The 25,026-nt window shown below is 31.2% G+C and overlaps 1 protein-coding gene across 1 annotated transcript in view; it reads right to left on the bottom strand.

Annotated features, from left to right (window-relative positions):
• Window positions 1–11,139: 11,139 nt before the first annotated feature.
• Window positions 11,140–25,026, bottom strand: part of LOC129956774 (uncharacterized) — a 75,872-nt gene continuing 61,985 nt past the window's right edge. Inside the window, exons 2-7 of the mRNA XM_056068717.1 lie at window positions 23,714–23,802; window positions 23,442–23,584; window positions 22,631–22,724; window positions 18,666–18,693; window positions 15,300–15,533; window positions 11,140–11,586 (exon numbers count right to left, since the gene is read on the bottom strand). Coding sequence (XP_055924692.1) covers window positions 11,309–11,586; window positions 15,300–15,533; window positions 18,666–18,693; window positions 22,631–22,724; window positions 23,442–23,584; window positions 23,714–23,802 — 866 coding nt within the window. The 3' untranslated portion in view covers window positions 11,140–11,308. The remainder of the gene's footprint in view (window positions 11,587–15,299; window positions 15,534–18,665; window positions 18,694–22,630; window positions 22,725–23,441; window positions 23,585–23,713; window positions 23,803–25,026) is intronic.

Here is a 25,026-nt window from a genome sequence, read left to right as displayed (position 1 = left end):
ATTCTTTTATAAAAAATATTTTTACAAAATATTGTTATGGAATGAAAAAGATCCTATTTGAATTCATAATGAACTTATTAAGACAAAAATGTGGATATCAATATGATTTTAATATTTTATAGTCTAAATACACGTCTAGGTTTGTTTTTAAATTTTTTGAATATTTCTCCTTGAAATGCTTTAGTTTAAAGGTAAAAATCAATAAAATATAAAAAAAAATTGTATATAATTTTCATAACATTCCAAATTAGAAACTTTGGCCATATCTAGCTGAGTTTATGATGTTAGATACATAAAATTGATGCATCATTGATCAAAATAAATAATTTAATTAATAAAAGACCTGATTTCATAATGAATATAAGGGAATATTTATAAAAAAAATAAGAAAAGTTATGTGCAGGGCAGCATAAAAGACTTTGTAATTGCTACAATTTTATGATATTATTATTATAATTATTTTACTCTACATTCTATACATTGTTTTTGGATGATGAATTTAAATAATCATTCTTTTGTAGTAATACATAGATATTTACTTTTAGTCCTTTCTTGCTATTTGTAATTTGTTCCAGCAATCCATACTGTAATTTGATGCTACCGTTTAGAACTTTTGCAAATGATTTCTTTTCCTTATTGTGATGTTATGGAGATTGGTGCTGCACATTTCTTTCAATTGATCAACTTTACCCATATCAAAATTATATATATATGTATATATAAGTCAGCTTTGGTTGTATTTTGCACACCTTTTTCATTTGTGCACAAGAATTTCGTTATCTACTATTTTTTGTATAGAGATTGTTAAAAATGTGGATAATTTTTTAATTTTATATAATTTTTTTTTAATGTTTTGGACAGTTTGAACTAAATATGGGGGAAAAAAAAGAACACTTTATGATTTTTTTTTTTCAATACTCTTCTTATGTCTAAAATGTGATTTCTATGTTAAGAAAATAAAATTTTCTGTCATAAATAACCATTTTATGCAATCACTATAAATGAATTTTTTTGTTTTCAACTAAATTTACAATTGATTCCTGATTGGGAGCATTAGCCTTTGAATAAATGTGTTTGCCTGCTGTACATTTGCAGAATTGATCTGTAAAACGTCTGCTATGCTGATGTCCTTTTGAAATCAAGATAAAATATATGCAAGTATGAATAAAATTTTATTTTTGCATATTAGTCATTTTATAATACTATTTTGAAGCTACTTTTTTGTAAAAGAAGTTGATTTTGTGTTTGATATCACTATATGGGAAAAATAGATGTTTCATGCTTTTCTGAAGTTTTTTTTTTTTTAAATCTTGACGTGCAGGTTTACTATAATGCTATTATTATTTTTTAATTTGGCTTTAGCACCACTACACTAAAATATGATGCCAACATTGGGCTACTATTTATATTTTGTTATTACTAGTATTTGGTGATAAGTAGTATCAATATTTTAGCTTTAAATTGAATGTTTCAATGTTGTCTTTGAACCTATATTTTGCGCATTAATATGTCAAGGCCAGAAATTTTGTGTCTAGTTTAAATGTTAACATCTTTGACTTGTACCCAGTGTTATTAGATTCATATTCAAGATTATTAAATTTATATCTAGTGTTATTAGAGTAATATGAAATAATACAATACACATGAATAAAATTATTAAATTATAGCTGACTTTTTTTTTCCTGCTACTTCTATCTTATAAAATAAGAATTTCATATTTTAGAAACATCAAATTTACCTACTAAATATTTCTTTATTATTCTTTTTTTTTTTGTAATATTTTTTTTTTTTATGATTTTGAATTCAGCATGTAAGTCAGCATAAACTCACTAAAAATATGACTTACTGCTATGAATATTTATTTTCTTATACTCTTATTTTTTTTCTATTGTTATACTGTCTTCCTTTGAACAATGCTTGCACAAAATTTCAACTAATTTCTTTATTTGTTGTATGACTTTTATGATCCGATCTCAGCAAAGAATTATCAAATTTAGGCTTAAGGCATGTGCTATTTTAGAAGTCTTATTTTTGCTCCTTTCATAGTGCTATGCTTTTGCCATTTGTTTTCTTCATCCTATCTAAAATTTGAGTTTCAAATTGAGGTAGGAAATTGTTAAACTTCGAATAAACTTGTAACTGGCTTGTTGAATCAAAACATATATCTGATATATAAAGGATAGCTAATGAAATCATTTAACATCAATATTTTTTGTGTAATATTAAATGGGTTTAATGATTTTTGTAATCTGTAAAGATTCTTAATTTACTGATTCAATATGGTGACTAAAAAAAATGCCTATCTCCAAATTTAAAGAGTGATGATGTATTTTTATACTGTCAAATCTATCACAAAAAAAAAAAAAAAAAAAAAAAAAAAAAAACCGAATAATATATTTTTTAAAGTTTCATCTTTGCTTACTTCAGAAATTAAATTATATATCTAATTATCCAAAAATTATAAGGAAAATAATCCCATTAAAATAATTTAATGAAAAGAAATCCCAATATGCAAAGAAAGACCCCATTTTTATACCTGGCTAGCATTAAATATATTATTGCAATTGTGGAAATTATTTGAATTTCATTAGAAGAATAAAAAGTGTATTTATAAAATATTTTTTGAAATATTATAAAAAATGAATTAAAATTAAGAAATGTAAAACAACGATTTGGTCAGATAGAAAAGATAAATCCTTGAATTTTTTTGTGGTGTAAGAATCATTTTTACTATGCAGTATTTTGGAAGATATGAAAGATCAAAGCCAGAATGCTTTTTCAAAAAAAAAAAAAAAAAAAAAAAAAATTACGTTTCTACATTCCAAGTATATTTGTGTCAATTTTCATAGCTGTAAAACATGAGCAGCTTGCTCTTCAGAAAAAATCTATTATTTGTGAAAGTCATTTTCCAACTTTGCCAATGGATTGATTTTTTTTTTTGCGAACTTTTTTTATTCTCCTTGAAAACCCACAAGAATCATATAGCAAAATTGGTGTCATAATATGGATTTTTAAAAGTAATTAATTAATTAAAATTTTTTCTTTCAAATGAGCTTTTTATAATTGCATTTTCCCGGCTGAGTTGTCATCAGTTCATTTTTTTATTTTACTGGGTCTTGGAATCGGTGTGAAAATGAACATTTTTATAGATAAACTTTCATAAAAAGAAAAATAAGTATAATTCAAAAATTTTTAATGTTATTATACTACATTAATTTTTAAGATTCTTCTTATTCTTATGCTATTTTTAAAATTATCAATTATGCATAGTAATTAATTCATTTTACAAATCATATAATATTTCAAAAATCGAAAAAAACAACAAAACGAAATGATTAAGATTTTGGCTGAATTTACCTTACGTATTCATACTGACTGTTCAATTCCTCTCAGAAGTCATGTAGGTTTGTCGAGGAATAAAACGCTTTGTACTTGATTATACGGAATATACTGAAAAAGATTTTATTTTATTATTATTTTTTAATTATTATCATATTGTTTAAAGTTACTTGTAAACATTTCTATCCTCGAGATTCTCAAATCAAATCTCTTCCAAGTCACACGCCATTATATCATTCAAACATTCTTCTTATAATGGCTGTGTATATTCTGCTTTTATAGAATCTACGCAGTTGCAGTAAGTATTGCAACTAATTAGCCGATAATAATGCATTTGTGTTATTTCAATGAAATCCCTAATGCATAACTGAATGCATAGGCTTCCCGCAACAAAATACTTTTAAGCTTGAAATGGTTCGAAGTCGTGCTATTTTTATAACCTTATGTTTGCTCTGCTTATTGCATTCATTAAATTTTCTAAACGGATCGAGTTTGACGATGACAGAGTACTACTCAAAGAATAAATTTCAAATAATAATCTAATGGCGCATTACCGCCCGCTGTCTTTTCATTTCACTTTCCTATTGCTTACGCAAATTGTTTGCACACTACACAGAATTTTCTTTAGCAATCAGCAACGAAGAAAACCAGATGATTAAAAATTTGATAAGACAATAAAAACAGTTCTTTATGTTAAAAAGATAATTTTTTTAAAAATGGTCAATTATGAGAAAAAGTATTTATTGGTAAATAAATTTAAATAATATATCGGGTTATATTTTTTAATTTAAAATACATTATTATTCTCGGTGGAGAACTGACAAAATATCTAATAAAAAACATTGAAGAATATCTCGGCCTTCCACTAAAAAAGTGTCGAAGGTTACTTTCAACTCGAGGAGGTATTTTTTAAGAAAATTCAGATCTTGTAATATCAAGAAATTTTCATGGTTGTGCACTTCTAGAATAAAATGTTGATTGTGACAATTCCCAATATCTACGCTTATTTTTCACCGTGTTTATGAATATAAAATACTTGTTAATAAGAAGCTTAAATATTTTCATTTATTTCATAGGAAAGAGCAAAGATTTAAAATCGTATTTCATTTTTAAACTTCTGCAGAAATTTTCATTCTTTATTTTATTTAGTAATTATGCTTAAAATGGAAACTACATATTAGTAAATAAAGCACCAGATGTCACTATCTTCTACACAATTTTTACATGAATTATCTCTTACAATGCTTCACATTCCTGAAAGAATAAACTGGCAACAATTTATAAAAAAATCAGGTCGAGTAACGCAATATTCTTCAATGTTTTGCTTGAAAAATAAAGCCCAAAGCGAGAATATTTTCAAAGTCCAAAAGGGGAGGAGGAAGATCTGGAACGCATGATATTATAAGCCGAAACCATACGGATGAACGGATTGCTAACTCACAGCTTTTCAATGTTTCACCTCCGTTGAGGTTACCCCCTCGGCCGAAGGGTTGCCGTGGTGTACGCTGCCCACTTTTTCGTCTGTATTATCAGGGATCGTCCGTAGCCCTATATGAGTAGGAGGTGTCTGCTGATTAGAGTAGACGATCGTGAGACATATCACACAGATGTGTGCGTCCTACTTCTGCTTACTGCCCGCGAACATTAAGAGCTGCGCGGCTCAGATTTTCTCGATCTTATCAGGACGATTGGATCGTTGTCCGAGATTGAGACGACAATTATAAGCGAGGGACGTCGCTTCCTGCTTCTCTAACCAAACGGAATCGTGACGGATTCTCGTCGGTGGTATGGAGGAGTTAATAGAGATTGATTCCGGGCAGCTAATATCTAGCTCCCTACCGGTGCTGGTGCTCACGCGACTCGGGGAACGTAGCACCAAATTATCCCGGTGTCATTCTATCTGGCGGGAGTCTTAACGGATTCTCGTGGCCTGAATTGATGAGATGAGAAATGATTGATATTGAAGAGAATATATTTAATTCCTTGCCGGTGCTGGTTCTCACGCGACTCGGGGAACGTAGCACGAAATTATCCCGGTGTAATTCTATCTGGCGGGAGTCTTAACGGATTCTCATGGCTTGAATTGATGAGATGAGAAATGATTGATATTGAAGAGTATATATTTAATTCCTTGCCTGTGCTGGTTCTCACGCGACTTGGGGAACGTAGCACGAAATTATCCCGGTGTAATTCTATCTGGCGGGAGTCTTAACGGATTCTCGTGGCTTGAATTGATGAGATGAGAAATGATTGATATTGAAGAGTATATATTTAATTCCTTGCCTGTGCTGGTTCTCACGCGACTTGGGGAACGTAGCACGAAATTATCCCGGTGTAATTCTATCTGGCGGGAGTCTTAACGGATTCTCGTGGCTTGAATTGATGAGATGAGAAATGATTGATATTGAAGAGTATATATTTAATTCCTTGCCGGTGCTGGGTCTCACGCGACTTGGGGAACGTAGCATCAAATTATCCCGGTATCCTTCTATCTGGCGGGATCCCTGTTGGAATTCTCGTCCGTTGAATCGAAGAGAAAAATGCAAAATTTGAGTGCATAGAATGGGATTCAATTCACCTACATGGGGGCGGGTTCACTTTCATGGGGCTTTAAACAAAATTGTACCGTAAAGGGAAGAGCAGAACTGGCAAAAGTCATTCAAAGGTACCACACAAAAAACAATGGGCCATGGAGGTGGAGGCAGGCCCATTGGTTGTCGCGAAAAATTCCTGTAACACTTATTAACTGATTTCTTTTGTATATGCATAATATTGTTGTGTCATGTTAAATGATTCTCTTTCAGCCAGAGGACTTCAGAAAGGGTCGGTAAATGTATCTTTTACGGTTAGTAATTTCTTATATTTCATTGTCGGTTGCGGAATACTCCATATCATTTTGTCTTTGTTTTTCCAGATGTCCGCTGCTATTCGGTCTGTCCAAGTAGAGAAGTGCTGTCCCTTTTCATGGTAATTGGATTTTATTTATTACTTGACATTTAATGCAACATTATCAAACAATACTGATTCAATACACTTATTTTTCCAGGTGCAGCACGAGGAAGATGGATGGAAGACATATCTGGAGCAGATGGGGCACTGGCGGGACAGTAGCCAATATTTTTCCATTGAGGATAAATATTTGCTAAAGCCCCGACAGCATGTCTGAAGATGGGCACTGGCGGGACAGTAGCCAATATTTTTCCATTGAGGATAAATATTTGCTAAAGTCCCGACAGCATGTCTGAAGCAGAAGTTGTAAAGAAAGAAAGAAGAATATCTTAGATACGTCGGTTAAAGCCTACTTAATTTTTAAGTTATCTGAGACTTTGTTAGAAAATAAGTTTGAATTGAAGCTGTAAGTGAATTTGAAATATATTTTTCTGTGTATAAGTTTTTTATGTGAAACTGTGAATTGCTTATTCGTACAATATATTTACATTGTATTTATTATTTGTGTACTCTTTTTCATTTGTTTGTATTATTGTGTTGAATGCTATATTGCCGTCGGGGTTGACAATGAAAGGTCCAGGACGAATCGAATTAGATCTTTCGGTTGGTGTAGGTTCAACTGCTTTTGTCTCTCACACCAGCAAATTTCCCATACTAGACTTCTCTCTGAATGTAGGAGGTTCGTAAAGTTCTGGGAATGGTCTGATTGACGAAAGTAGTTGAGCAGACACCGTACTGCGATCTATTTAGATGCATCCTGTGACCGGGCGATTGTCGATGCCGCCGGCAGGGTTTTTTTTAAATTTTTTTTTCTGTCCCGTGTTCTAATTTTCGATTTCAAACTTTGTTTATTCGCTCTTAAATGCAATGTTCTGCGTTCAAGGAATGGACTTTCCAAATTGATTCATAAGTTAATGTTCTGTTTCTAATGTTTTATTTGCTTTTCATGTATGTCCTGTGTTCAGAAAAGGAGTTTATTTTTTTCCAATAAAGTCTGTTCTGTGTTCTTACGCTTTCAAATCTCGAGTTAGGCATTCTTTCATTTCATGTTTTTTTTATTTCATTTTTTTTCTGTCTTGTGTTCCGTTTCTTACTTCGAATGTTCTCTATTCTGTCCTGTGTCCTGTTACTTTTTTCTTTTTTTTTAGTTATAGGTTTTCTAAATTCATTCTGAAGTTAATCAAATTTCAGATAGCTTGTGTTGGAGTCCGTTCATTTCCCTTTTCAATTTATCCTTTGTTCCCTGACAGAATTTGATTTTCGCAAATTTTTTACCTATTCTTTCATTGCAATGAAGAATTGCCTATTGTGTGATTTTTTTTTCTTTTCTCAGAATTGAAGATATTACTAAAGATGAAATTCCTCTTCTGAGATTTGGAATTGTTCAGTACTGTGGAAGTGGCAAAGAATTCATCAAGTCAACAAAGAGGCATAATGTGAGATGTTTTTGCATGAAAAATATGTGTGATATTTAAGTCCACTATACTGCAACTAATAAATAATTTCCGTCAAATAATTTTTCCCTTAATTTACAAAAACAGAATACATTTTAGCCTGCAGTTCAAATCAATTCCACTGTTTCATCAACAATCGGATTGCTTTGCTTTCCCCCGTTTTTGAAAGCTAAAGAAGAAATAGTTTGTTTTATGTTTCTGTCGCTTACGGAATGGATAAAAAGTATTGAAGGCACAATACTTTGAAATTCAGATTAAAGACGAACCAGATATTTACGTTTTTAATAGTGCTGTGAAATCATGTGCACAATCAACAGAACATTAGCAAGGCAATTAAAATAACGCAGCTCTTATATGCGATAATATTGCGGAAATCATGAATATCATAAATATGACGCTATGACAATGCGATTTAAAAAGATATAACCAATATTCCTAGAGAACAATAGATAAATGGCAAAGTTAATTGTATATGATAGGAATTTGCAATAAGACGAAATAAATCAGATATTATTTTTATCCAAAATAAATATTACTTCATAGCCCGAATGAGTGTTGAATTATTGGTTGTTACGAGATAACTGATATTCTGTGAAATCTGAAATTCTAACATTAAGTCCTTTAAAAAATTAGATACATTTTTTATAAAAAAGTTACTTAATTTTGAAATTAAAAAGTGCGATTATATTGCAGGTCTGAAAAAAAATTTCTAATCGGCAGTCATAACTTCAAATAGCTGACAGTTTTACTCATAAATTTGGCGCAAATATGTAAAAATGTGGTGACCTATTAGACAATGAGACAATAATTAGCGCCAATAAGAGGAAAATTTAAGAATTAGTCTTTTTATCTCAAAAACGGCTCATTGGAATAAATATTTTGTTATTTTTATTATTGCTTCTGACTTTTGAGTTAATAATTTGCAAATATATAATATATTCTTTGAAGTTCTTCTTTATTTCAAATTAATTCAATTTATCGTCAGTATTTGGCTTCCTTTTTTGACCATTATAGGTAATCTTGCTAAGATTAAGTACAATAGTCTAAACTAAAACTAATTAAACTGAAAGTAAGAGCATACTCACATTTTAAATTATAAGGTTGCGTTAAGTCGAATGATAAAAAAACGTATTATGAAGAGCTTTGTCAAATTATCCAAAAATTGAAAGTCAAAATTGTTTTCGGTACATTGACTTATAAGTCGATAAATAATATGACATGCCCAGGGAATTTGCCGACGAATTCAAGATTACAAAATAAATTTTCAGCAGCCATTTGAAATTTTAAAAGCTCACTGGTATAATTTCTAAATGATAGAATACATTATTCATGTAAGAAGAACGAAAGTACGAAATCAAATTAATTTGAAATCTGACGCAAGATAACCCACTTCAAGAAGGCTTCGAAATTTCGAAAGCTCTCTGTTTATAATAATCTGGCGCCGTGAATGCTTCAAAATGAATTTTCAAAACACGTGAAATAAACTTTTTACGAGTCTTTTCTCAGAGGCAATCTTTGGCAATACAATACTTGCTGATGAAGAATCTAATCTCTTTAGTATTTCGTTGAAGCAATCTTTATCCGTCTTAGGACAAAATAATACAAAGATTTCTGAAACATGGCCTAGTAATTTAAATGTACAACAATTTCTTTAAGATATTTTAATAAACAGACGCGTCTGGAGAACAGTCGAATCCCTTCGAATCATTTCCATCGATATCAAATGCTAAAAAGATGCGATAATAAATATCAAACAGCAGTGTCCTTTTCGTTGTTGTTAACGACAGCAAATCGTCTTCTAATTAGGTAATAGCGCCATCTAGTCTTCTATCAGAAATACCCGACCGGCTGGATTGTGTCACGATAAAGATGGCAAAAAGGAAAATCACTTTTATATATTACTTTTACAAAGTCTATCCAAATTTCACTTGCACACACACACACACAAAAAAAAAATTACTTACAATTTTGAAACATTTTTCAGTCACGCTTGTTGTGCGCTAATCATTGGCAACATTCATATGTGTTTTTCAAATAAATAAAATTAGAGATATTCTTTTCTACAGAAAATTCAATCGCAATAAAAAAGCCCTCAGAAATAACAACTATCTTTGTTTGTGTTAAGGTTAATATAAAAAAAAATCTTGAAATCTGGCTACTTTAAGAAAGAGTTTGAAATGGGAATTTCACAGTAGTTAAACGATGAAAAGATGCGAAATATTCTTAATTAGTTTTCGTTCCGTACCTGTTAATTATAAGGCAGTTGTGTGGATTATTTTATTTTGTAACTTTTGAATTGTTCAGTAATTTATCCCAATTAGCAATATTACTGCCCATCTTAAAATCAGTTTTAACAATTTTTATGCACCGTTTTGGCCGCAGAGATTAAATCTTTTTCAACAATTATTTTAATGAAAAAAAAAGAAAAGAAATTCAACTTCAGATTTTTTATTTTCAAATTCTACAGCGTCTAAATTCTATTTGAAGTTCGTCTTTAAATTCCTTTATTTAGCCGTATGAGAAGATCATATAATAAATTACAAACATTCAAAATGAGGTTTACTTATAGAAGAAGAAATTCAATTAAATACAGCACACATGTTATATTATTAGGAATATTGTTTTACAATGTGAGGATTTCATTACTATAGTATAAACTCATGAAAACTTAAAAGATTAAATTAAATAAAAACAAGGGTCTGACTAGTAAGTTGAGTAAATCATATACATCTAAGCATGGAAGTGACCCCTTTGCAGAGAATGTAAATATCTCTAAATGGAATCATGAAATGTTAACCAAATTTATATTTTCCGGGTAATTTTTCTGACGGAATCTATTCATGACATTAAAGAGAAAGAGAATAATTTTTAATATTTTACAATTTTAAATATGCAGACAATTCTTTCTGAGCATTTAGAAAATAGTCTTTCAGTATTTCTGAATACTTTTAAAATGATGGTTTTAGCCCGTTTTCGACGACCAATAGCAGAATAAAATGTGATGGCTAAAAGCCATATGGAAAATAAACAAGATGTAAATATCCCTAAATGGGAAAAAAGTCATCTGATAAATATTCAAGATGACGTGGTCTTTCCTAAAACATTCATCATTGAGATTCGAAAAGACACATTAATCTCTGAATTGAACTAGAACATCAACCTCTACATTTCTATTTGTTTCAAATTTCCAGTAGTTCTTGTTCTGGAATAAGTGAGCGAAGTTTTCGTTTTAATCCACTGTTTTCTGTGAATAGATTAATCTGTTTAGCTGCAAATAGTATGTTTTTGTGTTGATTATTAATGATAAGAAAATTATTTTTCTAACAACAATTTTAAATACTTTAATCTGATAAATGTTAGTTTCTCGCAATTGAATCAATTTTAGACATAGGAAATCTGAGAATCTAATATTTTTTTATTCATGTTACAACAACCATAGGCTCAAATTTATCAACACGCCAGAAAAAAACATCATCAATTTCTTAATTCTTAGTTATTGAGAATTAAGAACGCTTTGCTTATATTCTTGCGGTTGTTCTAGTTGGCGATTACTTCCGTTCCGTTTCTCACGGTATGTGTTTGTAGCCGTAGACATCCACTTCTGCTAACTGTAAGACATTGGCGTCATTCTCAGGACAGTCGCCGCAGAACTTGACAATCTGAACGCTGACGTATCGTCCATGTAGGGGACATGGTAGACAAATGAATTGTTTCACGACAGCATCTCCAATCCCACCACCAACGTGTTCTCCGCATAAGGAATTCTCTTCGAATATTTCATTGTCCCATTTTTTAGATAGTTTCACATTGCCGACTCTCACTTGGATATCATGCAGTCGGAAAGCTGAAAAATACAATAGCTTGTTAACAGTAGATTATTAACATAAAATTTGAAATGCCAATTGCTTTGAACTGCATAAATTATGGATAGCAAACTTTATATTTACAAGATTTTATTAGATTTTAAATTAGACAAAGACGAGTAGGACATTTTTACAACAGAATTCTTTTAGAACTTTCTATCGTTAACATTTACTTTAAGTAAAGAGGAGTGTAACGTAGCAGGCCTCCACGCGATTATACATGGCTAACAATAAATCTGCTACGACTTTGCCACCTTTCTTGCGTCTCTCTGACATATTGAAAGGCTAGAGATCTAATGACGTCATAGCCAATCTTCTGGGCATTTCCAATAAATAAAGTTTAAGTGAGGACATACGATCATTCTTTTTCCTTTGTACGATGTTGGAGTTTTTTTAACTCGATAAGCAGTGTAGTCATAAATTATGTAGTGCCAGCATGGTTGGTCCTCACCAATACATTAGGGGGTGGTAAGGACTCTTGTCACGTTGGATGGGTCTGTGTCTCCTATCAGAAACAAGATTATGAGCCTTTTGATTCCTCACATGTACATTTTAAGGATCACTGCCTCAGTGGGACACCTAAAGAAAGAATTGAACACTGTAATTCGCCAGGATGAATGAAATAGGAGCATTTTATGAACTTCGCAGTATGTTGCTATCGATACACGAAGTCGACAAAGATAAGTTTTATAATTCGAAACTGTCCAGTTTAGCACTTCGCCGCTTACTGGTTTTTATTGCAGTATTGTTGCTCAGACACATGTTTCGTCATCTACTTCCCTAAATTTTCGATTGGATTAAAATCTGGCCTATTTGGAGACCACTCTAGTAAAGGAATGTGACGATTTTGAAACCACTTTTTGCACCCATTAGCAACCTGGCAAGGAGCTGAATCTTGTTGAAATATAAATGCATGGTTGTCCTGGAAAAGATCATGAGTTGACGGTTTCAATTTGGGCTCAAGTATTTCATATATGTATTTTTGAGCCTTTATATTTTTATTTCTCATAGAAATTCTACCTACACTTTTTGATATCATGCAAACTCATATCATGACACTCACTGGTTGTTTCACAATAGGTGTAATGCATTTAGAATGCACATCTTCGCCAATTATTCGTCTTATGCATTTTAGGCCATCGCTACCAAATTGGGAGATTTTGGTCTCATCACTCCAAATAACACTGTCCCGTTGCCCAATTAACATGGGTTTTATACCAGTTTTATCCTTTAAACCTTTGTTTCACAGAAAAATGGCTTTTTTCGTGGAATTCTCGCATTTAGACCAAATTCTATTAGTCTACATCGAAGAGACCTTGCACTAACCTTTACATTCCATTATGCCATTTCTTCTTGTTTTCTCACAAATGATTTTATTCTGTCACATAAGCTTAATTTTATAATTCTCATAAAATCAGTTCCTGTTGTGCATATTTTTCTTCCTTTACCAGTTTTGTTTTGTAAAGATTGAATCTCTTTACAACTCTTCAAAAATTTAGAAATACCACCTTTCGTTAAGTTTCCGCCAATATTTCTTCTAATTTCTCCATAACTGCAGCTTCTATCACGCAAGCTTTGATCAATTTCTATTTGACCATTCAACTTTTTGAATAATTTTTAAAGCTTTATTAGCTTATTAAATGAAAGAAAACAATAAAAAAAACACAATTTACTAGCAATCCCTTAACGCAATGACAAATGTTTTCGTTTGAACTCCAATGAAGGATATCGAGATTTTAACCTACTGTAATCTAATTAGTTAATTGCCAAAACAAAGCGATACTTGATTGGCTCTCTAAACATTCAAGCTCATTGGTTGCAAATTTATCAAGTTAAGCCTGTCGTGCTTCTTTTTCTTGTTATTTAGTTGTAACTTTTGATAGAATTAAGATAATTAAACAAACTTTATTACATTGTATTTATAATTAAATTATCTTTCGAATGATATGTAATCTTTTGACAATACTCCAAATACATTATAGATGCGAGCCCTCAAACATCATAAAATAAACTTTTCCTAGAGCGTTCCCACAATTTTAGCCACCACTGTAAAATATACGGTTCCAATCTGCCCTGCGTATAAAGTCAATGTATCCTAACTCTCGTATAACTTGGCTCTGGTGTTGTTAATTCATTCAATGAAGTGAAAATTTTTCTTTATTTTTTTTAAAAAAATTATTTCTTATTTAAATTATTCGGGTATATCGGAATGTATGGTGCGACAGATCAGCTGTCTAATCATTACTAAAAAGAAGAAAAGAAAAAAAAAAATTGCAATCAAAATTGGTGAGAACCAGATCCAGTCCCCTCTATTGTCCAAGAAAGACAAGATTCATTATTATATGTTACTGCATTTGTCCATGTATAAACAATAGTATACCTGGCAAATGTTCTAATGATTTCAAAATGGTAAAAATTTGTTTCAAATTATAGTACAAATCCAAATCGTAATTTTTTTTCTTCATAAAAATGCTTCAAGATTCTCTTTTAAGAGATTTCGTCTGCATCATGACCAAAGAACATCTACAACAATTGTAAGTAAATTTTAAAATTTTGTATGAGAATTCGATACTGTTAAAAACGGACACGACACATACTCTCTCTTTAACTGATATCCGTTGTGTAATTGTAAAACTGGGAGTATTTTGTGAAATGCTTAAATTTTAATATGAATGTGGGTTTTCTTATTTACAGCAGTATTTCAAAATTGATGATAAATTTGATAATCATAAAAAGAGTATTATTTTGAGAAATATATTATGTTTACCTCAATAGAACACTTAAATAATATATTAGATAAAGCATCACTAAGGAAAACAGTGATTTTATTTTGAATATTTTAACTCCTAAGACACAGATTTCTGCAAAAATATTTGTCGGAAAATTCTAGAGGAATAATTTCTTATATGGATCACAATTTTCTCTTAAAGCTAATTTAAAAAATATAAACTAAAATTTAAAGGTAAATTCTTTTCGTTTTAATTTTAATTTTGAAACGTTTTAAATGTAAAGCAGTCCTGAAGAATTTGTTAGACCCTTGACTCAGAAATAATTATGTACCAGATTCTATAAGTGTATATATAAATAGAGTCTCAAACATCCCATTGTACTGTTCAACGAAAGACGCTGCGAACTTTTTACACGCAGTAATAGTACGTTGTTCAATCAAGTCTGGGCACAACACGATAAATGAATTATCTTTAATCCTATAGTTGATCACTAACCAGGAAGTTACAACCACAATCTTTGATATACATTCCGCATAGCCCACGCCCTACAAGAATCGCAACCAATCAACAGCAATAAAATTTTAAACATAAATTCTTTCCTGAAAAAGTGGTAGCGTCATGTAGGAAAAAGAATACTAATTGATTTTTTTTATTACTTTTTATGATATCGCTGTATTTAAGAAACTAGATCAAATCCATATATCGATCTGTAAATTTTAAGCAGTGTGTGTGTGCATCGTCTGTATGGGCGTGATTATGTAAAAAATATAATAAAACTAATTCATGATATTACTATTCATCTACATTCTATACATCTTCTTTCATTTTAAACCTGCCGGTTTTCGTGACCAACTGGCTCGCAGGGATTTTAAAAATGAGTGTATTTTAATGGTCATATAAAGGGATGAGATAGAATAGAAGAATGAAGTGAAAAGGATTTTGTGTTATCCTTGTATTTTCCTTACCCCAGTTCCTCCTGTTCAGGATAAAGATTCCTGTGATGACGTATTCTTCTTCCATGTCCACCTGCCACCAAGGATAGGGTTCGGAGTCGGGACCATCCATGGTATGGGCAAAGTAGGGTTGCAAGAAACCTTCTACATTACGGTTGCCGTCGTTGGCTCGATCGGCCGTGTACTTGACGTTCTTCAGACGATAGGTGGAACTCTGGTATGAAGGTTTTGCCAGGGCAAGACTTTCTATAACACAAAGTTTTAAAACTGAAAACTCCTCATTAAAATATAAGCTGTGATCTGGTGAAAATGGGACTGAGATAATTATCTGCAGCAGCTCATTATTTCCATGCAATTTAGAGAACTGCACATAATCCTGCATAAATAAACTGTCCACATATAATCACATTGTTTGCTAAAACAAATGTAATACTTTTCAATCAGATAATGAATACCGCAAATGAGGTTTTTATCATTTGATTGTTCAAATGATGAAAGTCTGATTATCATCAAAGATTGTATAATAATAATATAGATGATTATCAAAGATTGTATATTAATAATGCAAATGATTATCAAATATTGTATAATAATAATGTAGATTTCAAAAATTGTATTAAAATGATATAGATATGATGTAGATAATTCATAGATTGTACAACAATGATATTGATATGATGTAGATAATCAAAGATTGTAAATGATAATGTAGATGATCATCAAAGATTGCATAATAATAATTTGAATGATCATCAAAGATTGCATAGTAATAATTTGAATGATTATCAAAAATTGTGTACTAATAATGTAGATAATCATCAAAGATTGTATAATAATGTATATGATTATCAAAGATTGTATAATAATGTAAATGATCATCAAATATTGGCTAATAATAATGTAGATGATCATCAAAAACTGCTTGGTGCCGCTATGAGGTACCAAGCAATCTTTGGTTACGTTTTAGTTTCGATATCCTGAAGAGTTCGATGTTTCATTTTCACAAGGATGTCAACTGCAACAGTCAACTCATCAAATCTTAATGTTTTGACTGGCATGTTAACAATACCACACATCCATGATTACTGCGCCATCTGGAAATTGACCATGCACTCAGTCCTACACCTCTATTCATTCCTCATTCCTTAATCAGTACCAGGTAACACATTTCTCTTACACCCTGAGATACGAAAGTTAGATTTCTGCCCAATGAATGCATCATTCAACGCCACATCGTTATTGACAACAAAATCACTGATTTTCCTTGAATTGTATCCATTATTACATTATCTCGACCATCTATTAAACAAAGCTCTACCACATGGAATAACAGTCTCACCTTCATTTGGCGTCTTTTATACAGAACGTATTTAAAAGTATTGTACAAATTTTAGAATAGACGAGACATAAAGCAATAAATGACTCTTGTAAAAGAGCGTGGGTTTCTAAACACAAAGGAAAGAGCTGTTTGTCAGTGTATTAAATCGGAAAATATATTCACCAGATGCAAAATACAACAGAACTTTAAGGAGAAAGAAATTCACAATAACATAGTAACTCAATCGCATGATTAAATTTCAAATCATATGCAACATGAAAGATACTATGGAAAACAGGATTAGAACTGACCATCTCCATAAAGACACTCGAGTGCATAAATATTTTTACAGTGATAATAACGAACGGGAATGGTCTCCACAAATCTTTCTCGCATAGTCTCTAAGTTATCCCAAGAACGTTTTGCATAGCATTGCCTTACAATAGTAACGGAATATTAACCCTTGACGAGAATTCAGCATTTTTTTACTGAGTCTATCGTATTATCGTTGGCGAGTTATTTGGCTATTAATTTCTGGCATGCGGTTAAAAAGTATTCGAAAATCGAATTTGTGTTTTAGTCGCTCAACTCTCAACCGATTGAAACAAAAACTTGCCACGAAACTGCACTTGTAGTTACAAAATCCCATACCACATTTAATATATTTACATCACTAAATTTTTGAGCTATCTCGCATATTTGTTCCTGAAAGTACAGACCGACAGACGATTAACCCCTTGATAGATTCAAAATTTGTAGACATCTACACTATGGATGTTAAACCTGTGTACCGAATTTTATCTATCTTCATTCGTTTTTTAGTTAACTTATATCCGAACAGCCGGATTTCCTCTGAGCGGATTTTCCCCAAAATTTAAGAGACATCTACAAATTTGTATAAAGATCGTACACCAAATTTCAATCGTCTAGCCCAAAGTTATTGTTTTGGGGGGTTTTTTTATTGTCGCAGATAGACAAAAAATGTGTTTTTCCTGACTCAGACGTGGAGATTCGTCAAAATCTCGAGTTCGAATTTTTGGAAGATTACAATATTTTCGGTATACTATGTATACGAGAAAATAAAAAATAGATTCAACGTTAACACTAAACAGATTTGATGAAAACTGTATTTATTCCATGCTAGATGCTTTTTGTAGGCCACACGTATAATGTTTGTTGTCCTTATAATGCAGAGCTCCGTCATTAGAAAGGTTCTACAATTTATTCTTCTTTAAATTATCAAAAGGAGTCCAGTGAGAGACATCCGGTTTTCAGGTATGCCTTTATTTTTTTCCCCATAGAATGAACCTCAAATATCCCCCCTACGCACCTAGTGTACTTGTGTTTTGCAATTTAATATACAATAAAAATGTGCTTTTAAATGTTTGTTATTTCTTACTATTTAGTCTTTAACTGATATTTTATATTTTCATATATTGATATATAATTTATTTTTTATCCTTATAACCTTGCAGTATATTTTTTTCCACTAAATTCACTACAAAATGACACTTTTCAAATGGAATCAAAATGTAGCTATAATCACTCCATTCGCTCATCATTAAGTCATCAAATATTCCTTCCTATTTAGAACTCCAATTCTATTGTGAAAATAAATTGTTTTTGAAAATACAACATACCTTCAAAGTTTCTTTTATGCTTTTAGAAACATTTGTACGATGAGTTTTTCAAATGCATTTCGTTCTTTTTTCTTATATTCGTGTTATTTTCAGACCAGACAAGTTAAAATTAAGACTTATCTGAATATGACTAGAATTATATTAAAAACTTCTGTTCAGTTTCATTTTAATTTTGTAATTCATAAATTTTCTGTCTGACAATAATATTTTGTTTTTAATTTTTAATCAGAAATAATAATGAAAATATTTTCTGTAAGAAATAATCAATGAACAATATTTTTGGATGAAAATAAATTATGAAGAAATTGAACTTTAGAACAGAATGCTAGAAAAATATTTTAAATAAAGTAAAAATTACGAAACCTCAGTTTATGCACAATTTTCAAAATTGCAAATGTAAAACATAAAATTCAAATTTACCTGTTTCTAAGGTCTTTTTATACATGTCCTGAAAAAAACAACAAAGAAAAGATATCAGTTATATGTTTCATCATTTACCCTTATAAAATAATAATATATAATTATTTACTTTAACGCATGTTTCAACAAAAATATTTCGAATACATTCAAAACAAAAGGCAGCATTCGTTTTTAGAATTAATGGATACGATTAATCTTTCGAAATATTTGTTCTTTTTGAAATATTTGTTGATAAAATTATTTTACAATTTTATTGAATCTCGTATACTGAGTATGAGCGAAAAAATACTGTAGTTGCCCAGGCAGGATAATGTTTTGGATTGATTTGTCCATCTAATCCTTGTCTGACTTGATTGAATCAGGCGTTGCATTATGTGCTTATCGTATCGCGCAATATACAGAAAGACTAAGAAATCATCATGATTATAAAAGGAACAAAGAAAATTCCGCTTTGGGGTTAGTGTCTAAAGAAAGCATTATTTTCCCCTTAATCGTAGGGTTAATATTAACTGAAGCAAGCTATTAAAATATTTAATAAAATAATACTAGTATGAATTTCATTACCACAATAAAAGAAGCAATTTTATAACTGTTACGGCCAAAGCCCGAAATCGGCCAATTCGCGTTTTGGCCAACATCCGATTTTTTCTTGATTTCCGGTTTTGGCCGGCCAATTCGCGAAGTGGCTTGGGACGATTGGCCAAAGTAGGAAGAAAGAAATCAAGAGCAGATTGTTTTACACACTTTTAAAAATGAGTACTTTTGTGTACTTTGTTTTTTTTTTTAAGTACAACTGTTTACGAATTAAAATATAAGTAACACTTCTGAGTTAAAAATAAGCTTGTAATATATAAAAATATGATCTCGTGTTATTCTGTTCTCGTATTAATGCCATAATAGAAGTTATTCAGTGAGCGTATATACTATAACAACATTTTAGCACGAAGATTAGATTTGCGACCTTCAAAATGACGAATTATATCTTGAGAAAATGCGTTACGTATCGTGTATGAATACAAAGGTAAGCTGAGTACTCAATTTGTCAACTACATTTAAGGGGATCCATGTTTCTTTTCTGCACCATACATCTAATGTTAAAGATTTCAGATCACACTGTCTGACGAAATATCACTTCAAAAATATGAAATTTTTGCAAAGGCCCATAGCAAATATCAAAATAGGTCAATCTACCATTATCACATCTGGTTTTGGCCAAGGATTCCCAGCCACTTCGCGAAATGGCCAGCCAAAGTAGAATATACAATATTAATTGCAAGTACTTCGGACTTTGGCCAAACCTCTTGGGCAAAATGCGAAATGGCCAGCCAATTCGCGAACTGGCCGTAACATAACTATTCAAATTTAAAATTTATTTTGAAAGAATATTAAAATTAAAATAACAAATTACTCTGCGATTAAATCACTATCAATGAGAATATCAGCTCATTTTTAAAAAATGAATTAGGACTATTTTTTGGCTCTGGGATTATTGAGAGGAAAATGACAAACTTGTTATGAAAAAAACTTTCTTATCGAGCTCAAGAAATAGCTACATGGAGGGTTTCTAGACCCAGTAATCAGTCTGTAAAGCATTTTTAAAACCATGCAACTTTTAAAGAGTACGTCAGCTAAAAGTAGTATTTTAATAGTAAAATTACTTTCTGAAATTGCATCTCCAGTTGTATGTGAATGTCATTACTGTAAACGCAGTAATGACATTCACATTACTGCGTTTATAGTAATACGAATGTAATTAATGTGATATTACAATAATGCGAATTACTGCGTTTACAGCTACGGGCATGAAATTCAGTATATTGTTCTGAAATCAAAACTGTAGATATTTATTAAATTTTAAGTTAAATCTGTCCACAAAGTGAATACTTTTAACAAGTTCCTAGTAAATTTTTTAAAAATATTTTTTATGCGAGTTATACAAAGAGAATATAATATAATCATCAGAAATCTCGCAATTGAGTTTTGACGAATCTCCACGTTTCAGATTTCTCTGAATTCGAAAAACATATTTTTGGAATTTTGTTTGCCTTTGAGCACGGTAATTAAAAATTAATTAATATATTTGTTTTAATTAATACTTTTTAATTCATTCATTTATTTTTTGCTGATACCAAATATGCTTTTAAACAAATGAGTACAAAAATTCATCATTCATCATTAGTGTCTTATGTGTGCTGCAAATGTTTTTTATAATTAATATAATACTGCAAAGAAATATTCAATAAAATTTTCTCTGATTTAATATAAAATAGCTTAATACAATAAGAAAGCAATATTTGATCAAAGTGATAAGATTGACATTACATTTTTATAATATCATGTAGTAATATTTTTTGTGCTGTCTTAAATTTTTTTTTAAAAAAAATTACTTTTCATTTGATGTCTATTTAACTGTTATAGGTTTTCTTCCCGACATTAAAAAAAAAATCATAATTATTTTACTATTTGTAAAAATATTTTTCTCTAATAAAAATCTAATTAGTTTCGTAGCTTTATTGCAACGCTTCTGCAGAATTTTATTTAGTACATTATTCGCGCTGCGAGAGGTGGCATTTTATTTGTTCACAGTGGCGATATATATACTTGCAAGGAAGGCCTTCTGCTCTACATGAATTTGAGAATGAAGACAACTGATACTACAAACTTGATGTCTAGACGAAATGTGACCCTATACTATTACAGCGCCCTCTAGAGGTAAACCACGAAGTCAGCGTTATTGTTTCGGAAATGGCATAATATGTGGAAAAAAAGTTAATTTCAAAATCGTTTTGCGTCTTTAATTTGATACAAAAAAAAAGCATCTTGAATGGAATAATGATTAGAGCAAAACGAGCGCAACGTGCATATATTTGGCTTGCTCTGTTCCACACCTGTTATGTAGCAACTCGCAACAATAAGAGAAAATAACATCTTTTGAACAATAGTTGTTGACCCAATAGGGTAGAGCATTTCAAACATGGGAAACAAAAGTATCTGCTGATAACTAATTATTCTGTTTTATTACTCTTTTTCCAACAAAATCGTAATCAAACAAATGTGTGTTTCATAGTTTTGTTCTTAGCTTTTTTGTGCTTTAAGGCATCTTTTCGTTCTAAATCGAAGAGGCTTTAGAATTTTATAACTGCTTTTCCATCGTATTTTGGACGATGAATATCTTTACATTTTTCCGAGAATAGGAATGCTTTCTCAATTGGTTGCTGCTTAGTGGTGTTGTAACTAATCTCCTTTCACATGCTCATTTTACTGAATTTAAACAAAGTTGACATTAATTTGATAACAGTTGCTACTGTTCTCAGATTTATGTGGATAGAAACACTTTGTATTATGTTCTCTTTTTATGTCCTCTTTATGATATTTACATAAATTAATTCTTTGATTTTGATGTATTGTTTTATAAATTTTTTATTCTAAGTTTTTCGTTTGTTCTAAAAATTATAGACTGAGAGACAATATAAGTTAGAAGGGAGAAAAGAATAAGAAGTTTGATATTTTTAATATCTTAACTACACTAACTCCGAAGTAGATTCCTTTGATTCTGTAAGCTTTTAAAAATGTGTTTCTGAAATCATGTCGATTGTGGTGAAAAACTTATAAGCCAGATAACAGCTACGAAACGCGGGCAATTGTTTTTGTCTTGTGGTCTTGTTACTCGGCTGCGAACCACAAGGTCCCAGGTTCTATCCTCGCTCATAAAAATCCGCTGCACGATAAATAAAAGGACTCTTAGCTTATTGTAGAAGGTACAGTAAAAAGCTTTCTCGCACCAATTACATCTTTAATTTTACACTCTAATTTTTATTTATTTTAAATGTGTTCCATTATAATCAAGGTTGAAAATTGTAATGCTTACAATAATTCCTCTTTGTACACTTCGTAATTGTTAAATGTTGCATCGAAGAATGAAAAGATATTATTATTTAGACATTACTATTAAGATAAATACTTACAGCAGCGTAATACACAAATCCAGTTGTTTTCAAAACGTTGGGGTTGCTGGTATTCGTATAAGTCTCACAAACTCCATTTCCTGTGGTTGATATTCTGAAAATAAAAATGTTGATGCAAAATTTTAATCTGCATAATTATACATTGGCCTTGTTAGTTGTTAAATATGCTATCAATATTAAAAAGTTACCTTTACCTTCCTTTAATTTCATATTTAAATTTAGGATGAAGTGAATTGTTCCTGTGAAATGTGAGAAGTTCGTTTGATGGATAGTATGGGCTTAAAAAGATGAAATGAAAGAGTATAGAGGCGCAGTGAGGGCCAGATATCTTAGAGGAGGGAGTTGTAGTGAATTTAAAGCATCCGGTGCGCCCGACCTTAAGACCCTTCCATGACCATCAGAACCTAATTGTTCAAATTTGGTTTTTTAAATCTTTGAAAATGAAAAGCTAAAAGCACTGGCTTATGTAGCAACTTTCCAAAAATCCTCCGATGAGTCTGTAACATAAATTCCAATACTAAAAAGAGACTTAAATTAATGTTAAAAAATGACTTTATAAATTATTTTATTGTAATTTAAAAACAGGACAATTCTGATATACCTAAAATCGTGACAAATCTGGCTGTATTTTGTAAAAAGTGTTCTGGAAAAAGAATTTTAAAATCGGTTATCTTTCATATTATCTATGATTTCTGGTTATCTTAGACTAAACAAATCCCTGAAACTTTTACATTGTATTCCAACAATAATGGGAGGTCTTCGGTTTTGAATCACTCTGCAAGTGATATTTAGTCAATCAAAACAGCCTTACCGGGCACAGACACAAGAGGGTGTCTGTTGGCATCGAGCAAGGCAGCTGGCGACTTCTATTCGTTCGGGGATTCGAGCGATCCCCAGTCCTTTTTCTCGTTTGCCACTTGTTCGAATGTACGATTTAGGAGTAGGAGACAGTACCTGGAAAGAAATGAAAACGTGTAATTTTTATTAAAATTTATTCTGTTTTATACATTAAAATTTTTTTTGATATATAAACAAAAGTTGTTTTTAATTTTTTGTTCTCTGAATACTTGTGTAACTACTTACCACACATTGAAACCATAATGTTAAGAAAAACAATGACTTCAATAGGTCTTTCCTCTGTTTCATGTTTCCTGGATCTCCGACTTTATTTTCTAGAAGAAAAATATATTCTTCTTAATAAAAAATAAACTTTTTGAGCCTATTAAAATGGATAGTCAAATATCTATTCAAATATAAGTGAATAAGTTTGAATTGTTTGAATGTTACAGAACTAAATAGATTTTCTCCCAATATTTCTCACAATTATTATGAAAGATAGCAAAGTCTTTAGTGAAGATTTAGTCACTACTAATTAAATCAAAAAAAATTATTAATGAAAAGCTGTTTTCACTTGGTGCTTATTCAGTATTATTATAAATCTGTTATGTTGCTTTCTAGCACAGTTAGTTCCATCATAGGAAAGGCGGTTTTATGGTCAACTCTATACGATGCTGATCGGATTCATCCGGATCAATGACCCCCTGAGCTTGGCGACTATTTGACGATGTATTTGGCGACAGAATGGATAATACTGGTAGCTTTCAGGAAATTTGATGAAAAGACCACTTGGAGGCAAATTATGCTGATTGTTCGAGAACCTTCTGTTCTCCACGCCGGAAGCTATAAAAGGCTGACAGTCCAAGTCGAAGTCAGTAGTATAGTTAAGTCAACGACGAATTAGTTGGATCAGTCCAGCGAAGCGCAAGCGTTGAGTGGAGCTCAAGTGATCAGTGGATTGAGAACTGAGTTGTGCGCCAAGTCTTTGAAACTAGTATGGAAGCAGCCTCGAGTCACGTGTGGAGTAACTTATAGTAGTGAGTCGGAGAGTGAGATAATGGAGAATAGTAGGAATTTGAAGATAGTGAATAGCTAAGTGAATTCTCTCTTCCTACTGAGTTCTGCATAACCATTCTGTGCGCTGTTGAGGTTGTTTACTACAGATTATTAATTGTGGGATGCTGGTTGTTGGAAGTCCTGCTGCTTATTGCTTGAATACGTGTCTTGTCATGTGTGTATTCATTTCTTTGTGTTAATAGACGCTTTTTGTTATTGAGGTCTGCTGACTGTGTCACCATACAGTGAACTCGTCGATTTAGCGGAATATTGCGAAGCATGGAAAATTTATTTTCGAAACAATATATAAGCTATCATGCTGATGAAAATATATACAGAATACAGATAGTGTCTTATCGCTTTCCTTTGGTATAAAACAAGAGGAAACGGTCTCCTCAGAACTTTCTCGCATATTCTCTAATAAATGCAATTTTGTATTATTAATTGCATGCCATTGGCGAACAGTAGTTACGAAAGAGCTCATTAAAATGCGATATTCTGCT

Source organism: Argiope bruennichi, chromosome 11 (genome assembly GCF_947563725.1).
Source record: "Argiope bruennichi chromosome 11, qqArgBrue1.1, whole genome shotgun sequence".
NCBI classification, from domain to species: domain Eukaryota; kingdom Metazoa; phylum Arthropoda; class Arachnida; order Araneae; family Araneidae; genus Argiope; species Argiope bruennichi.
The sequence above is the reverse complement of the archived record's forward strand: the minus strand, read 5'-3'. Positions and strand labels throughout refer to the sequence as shown.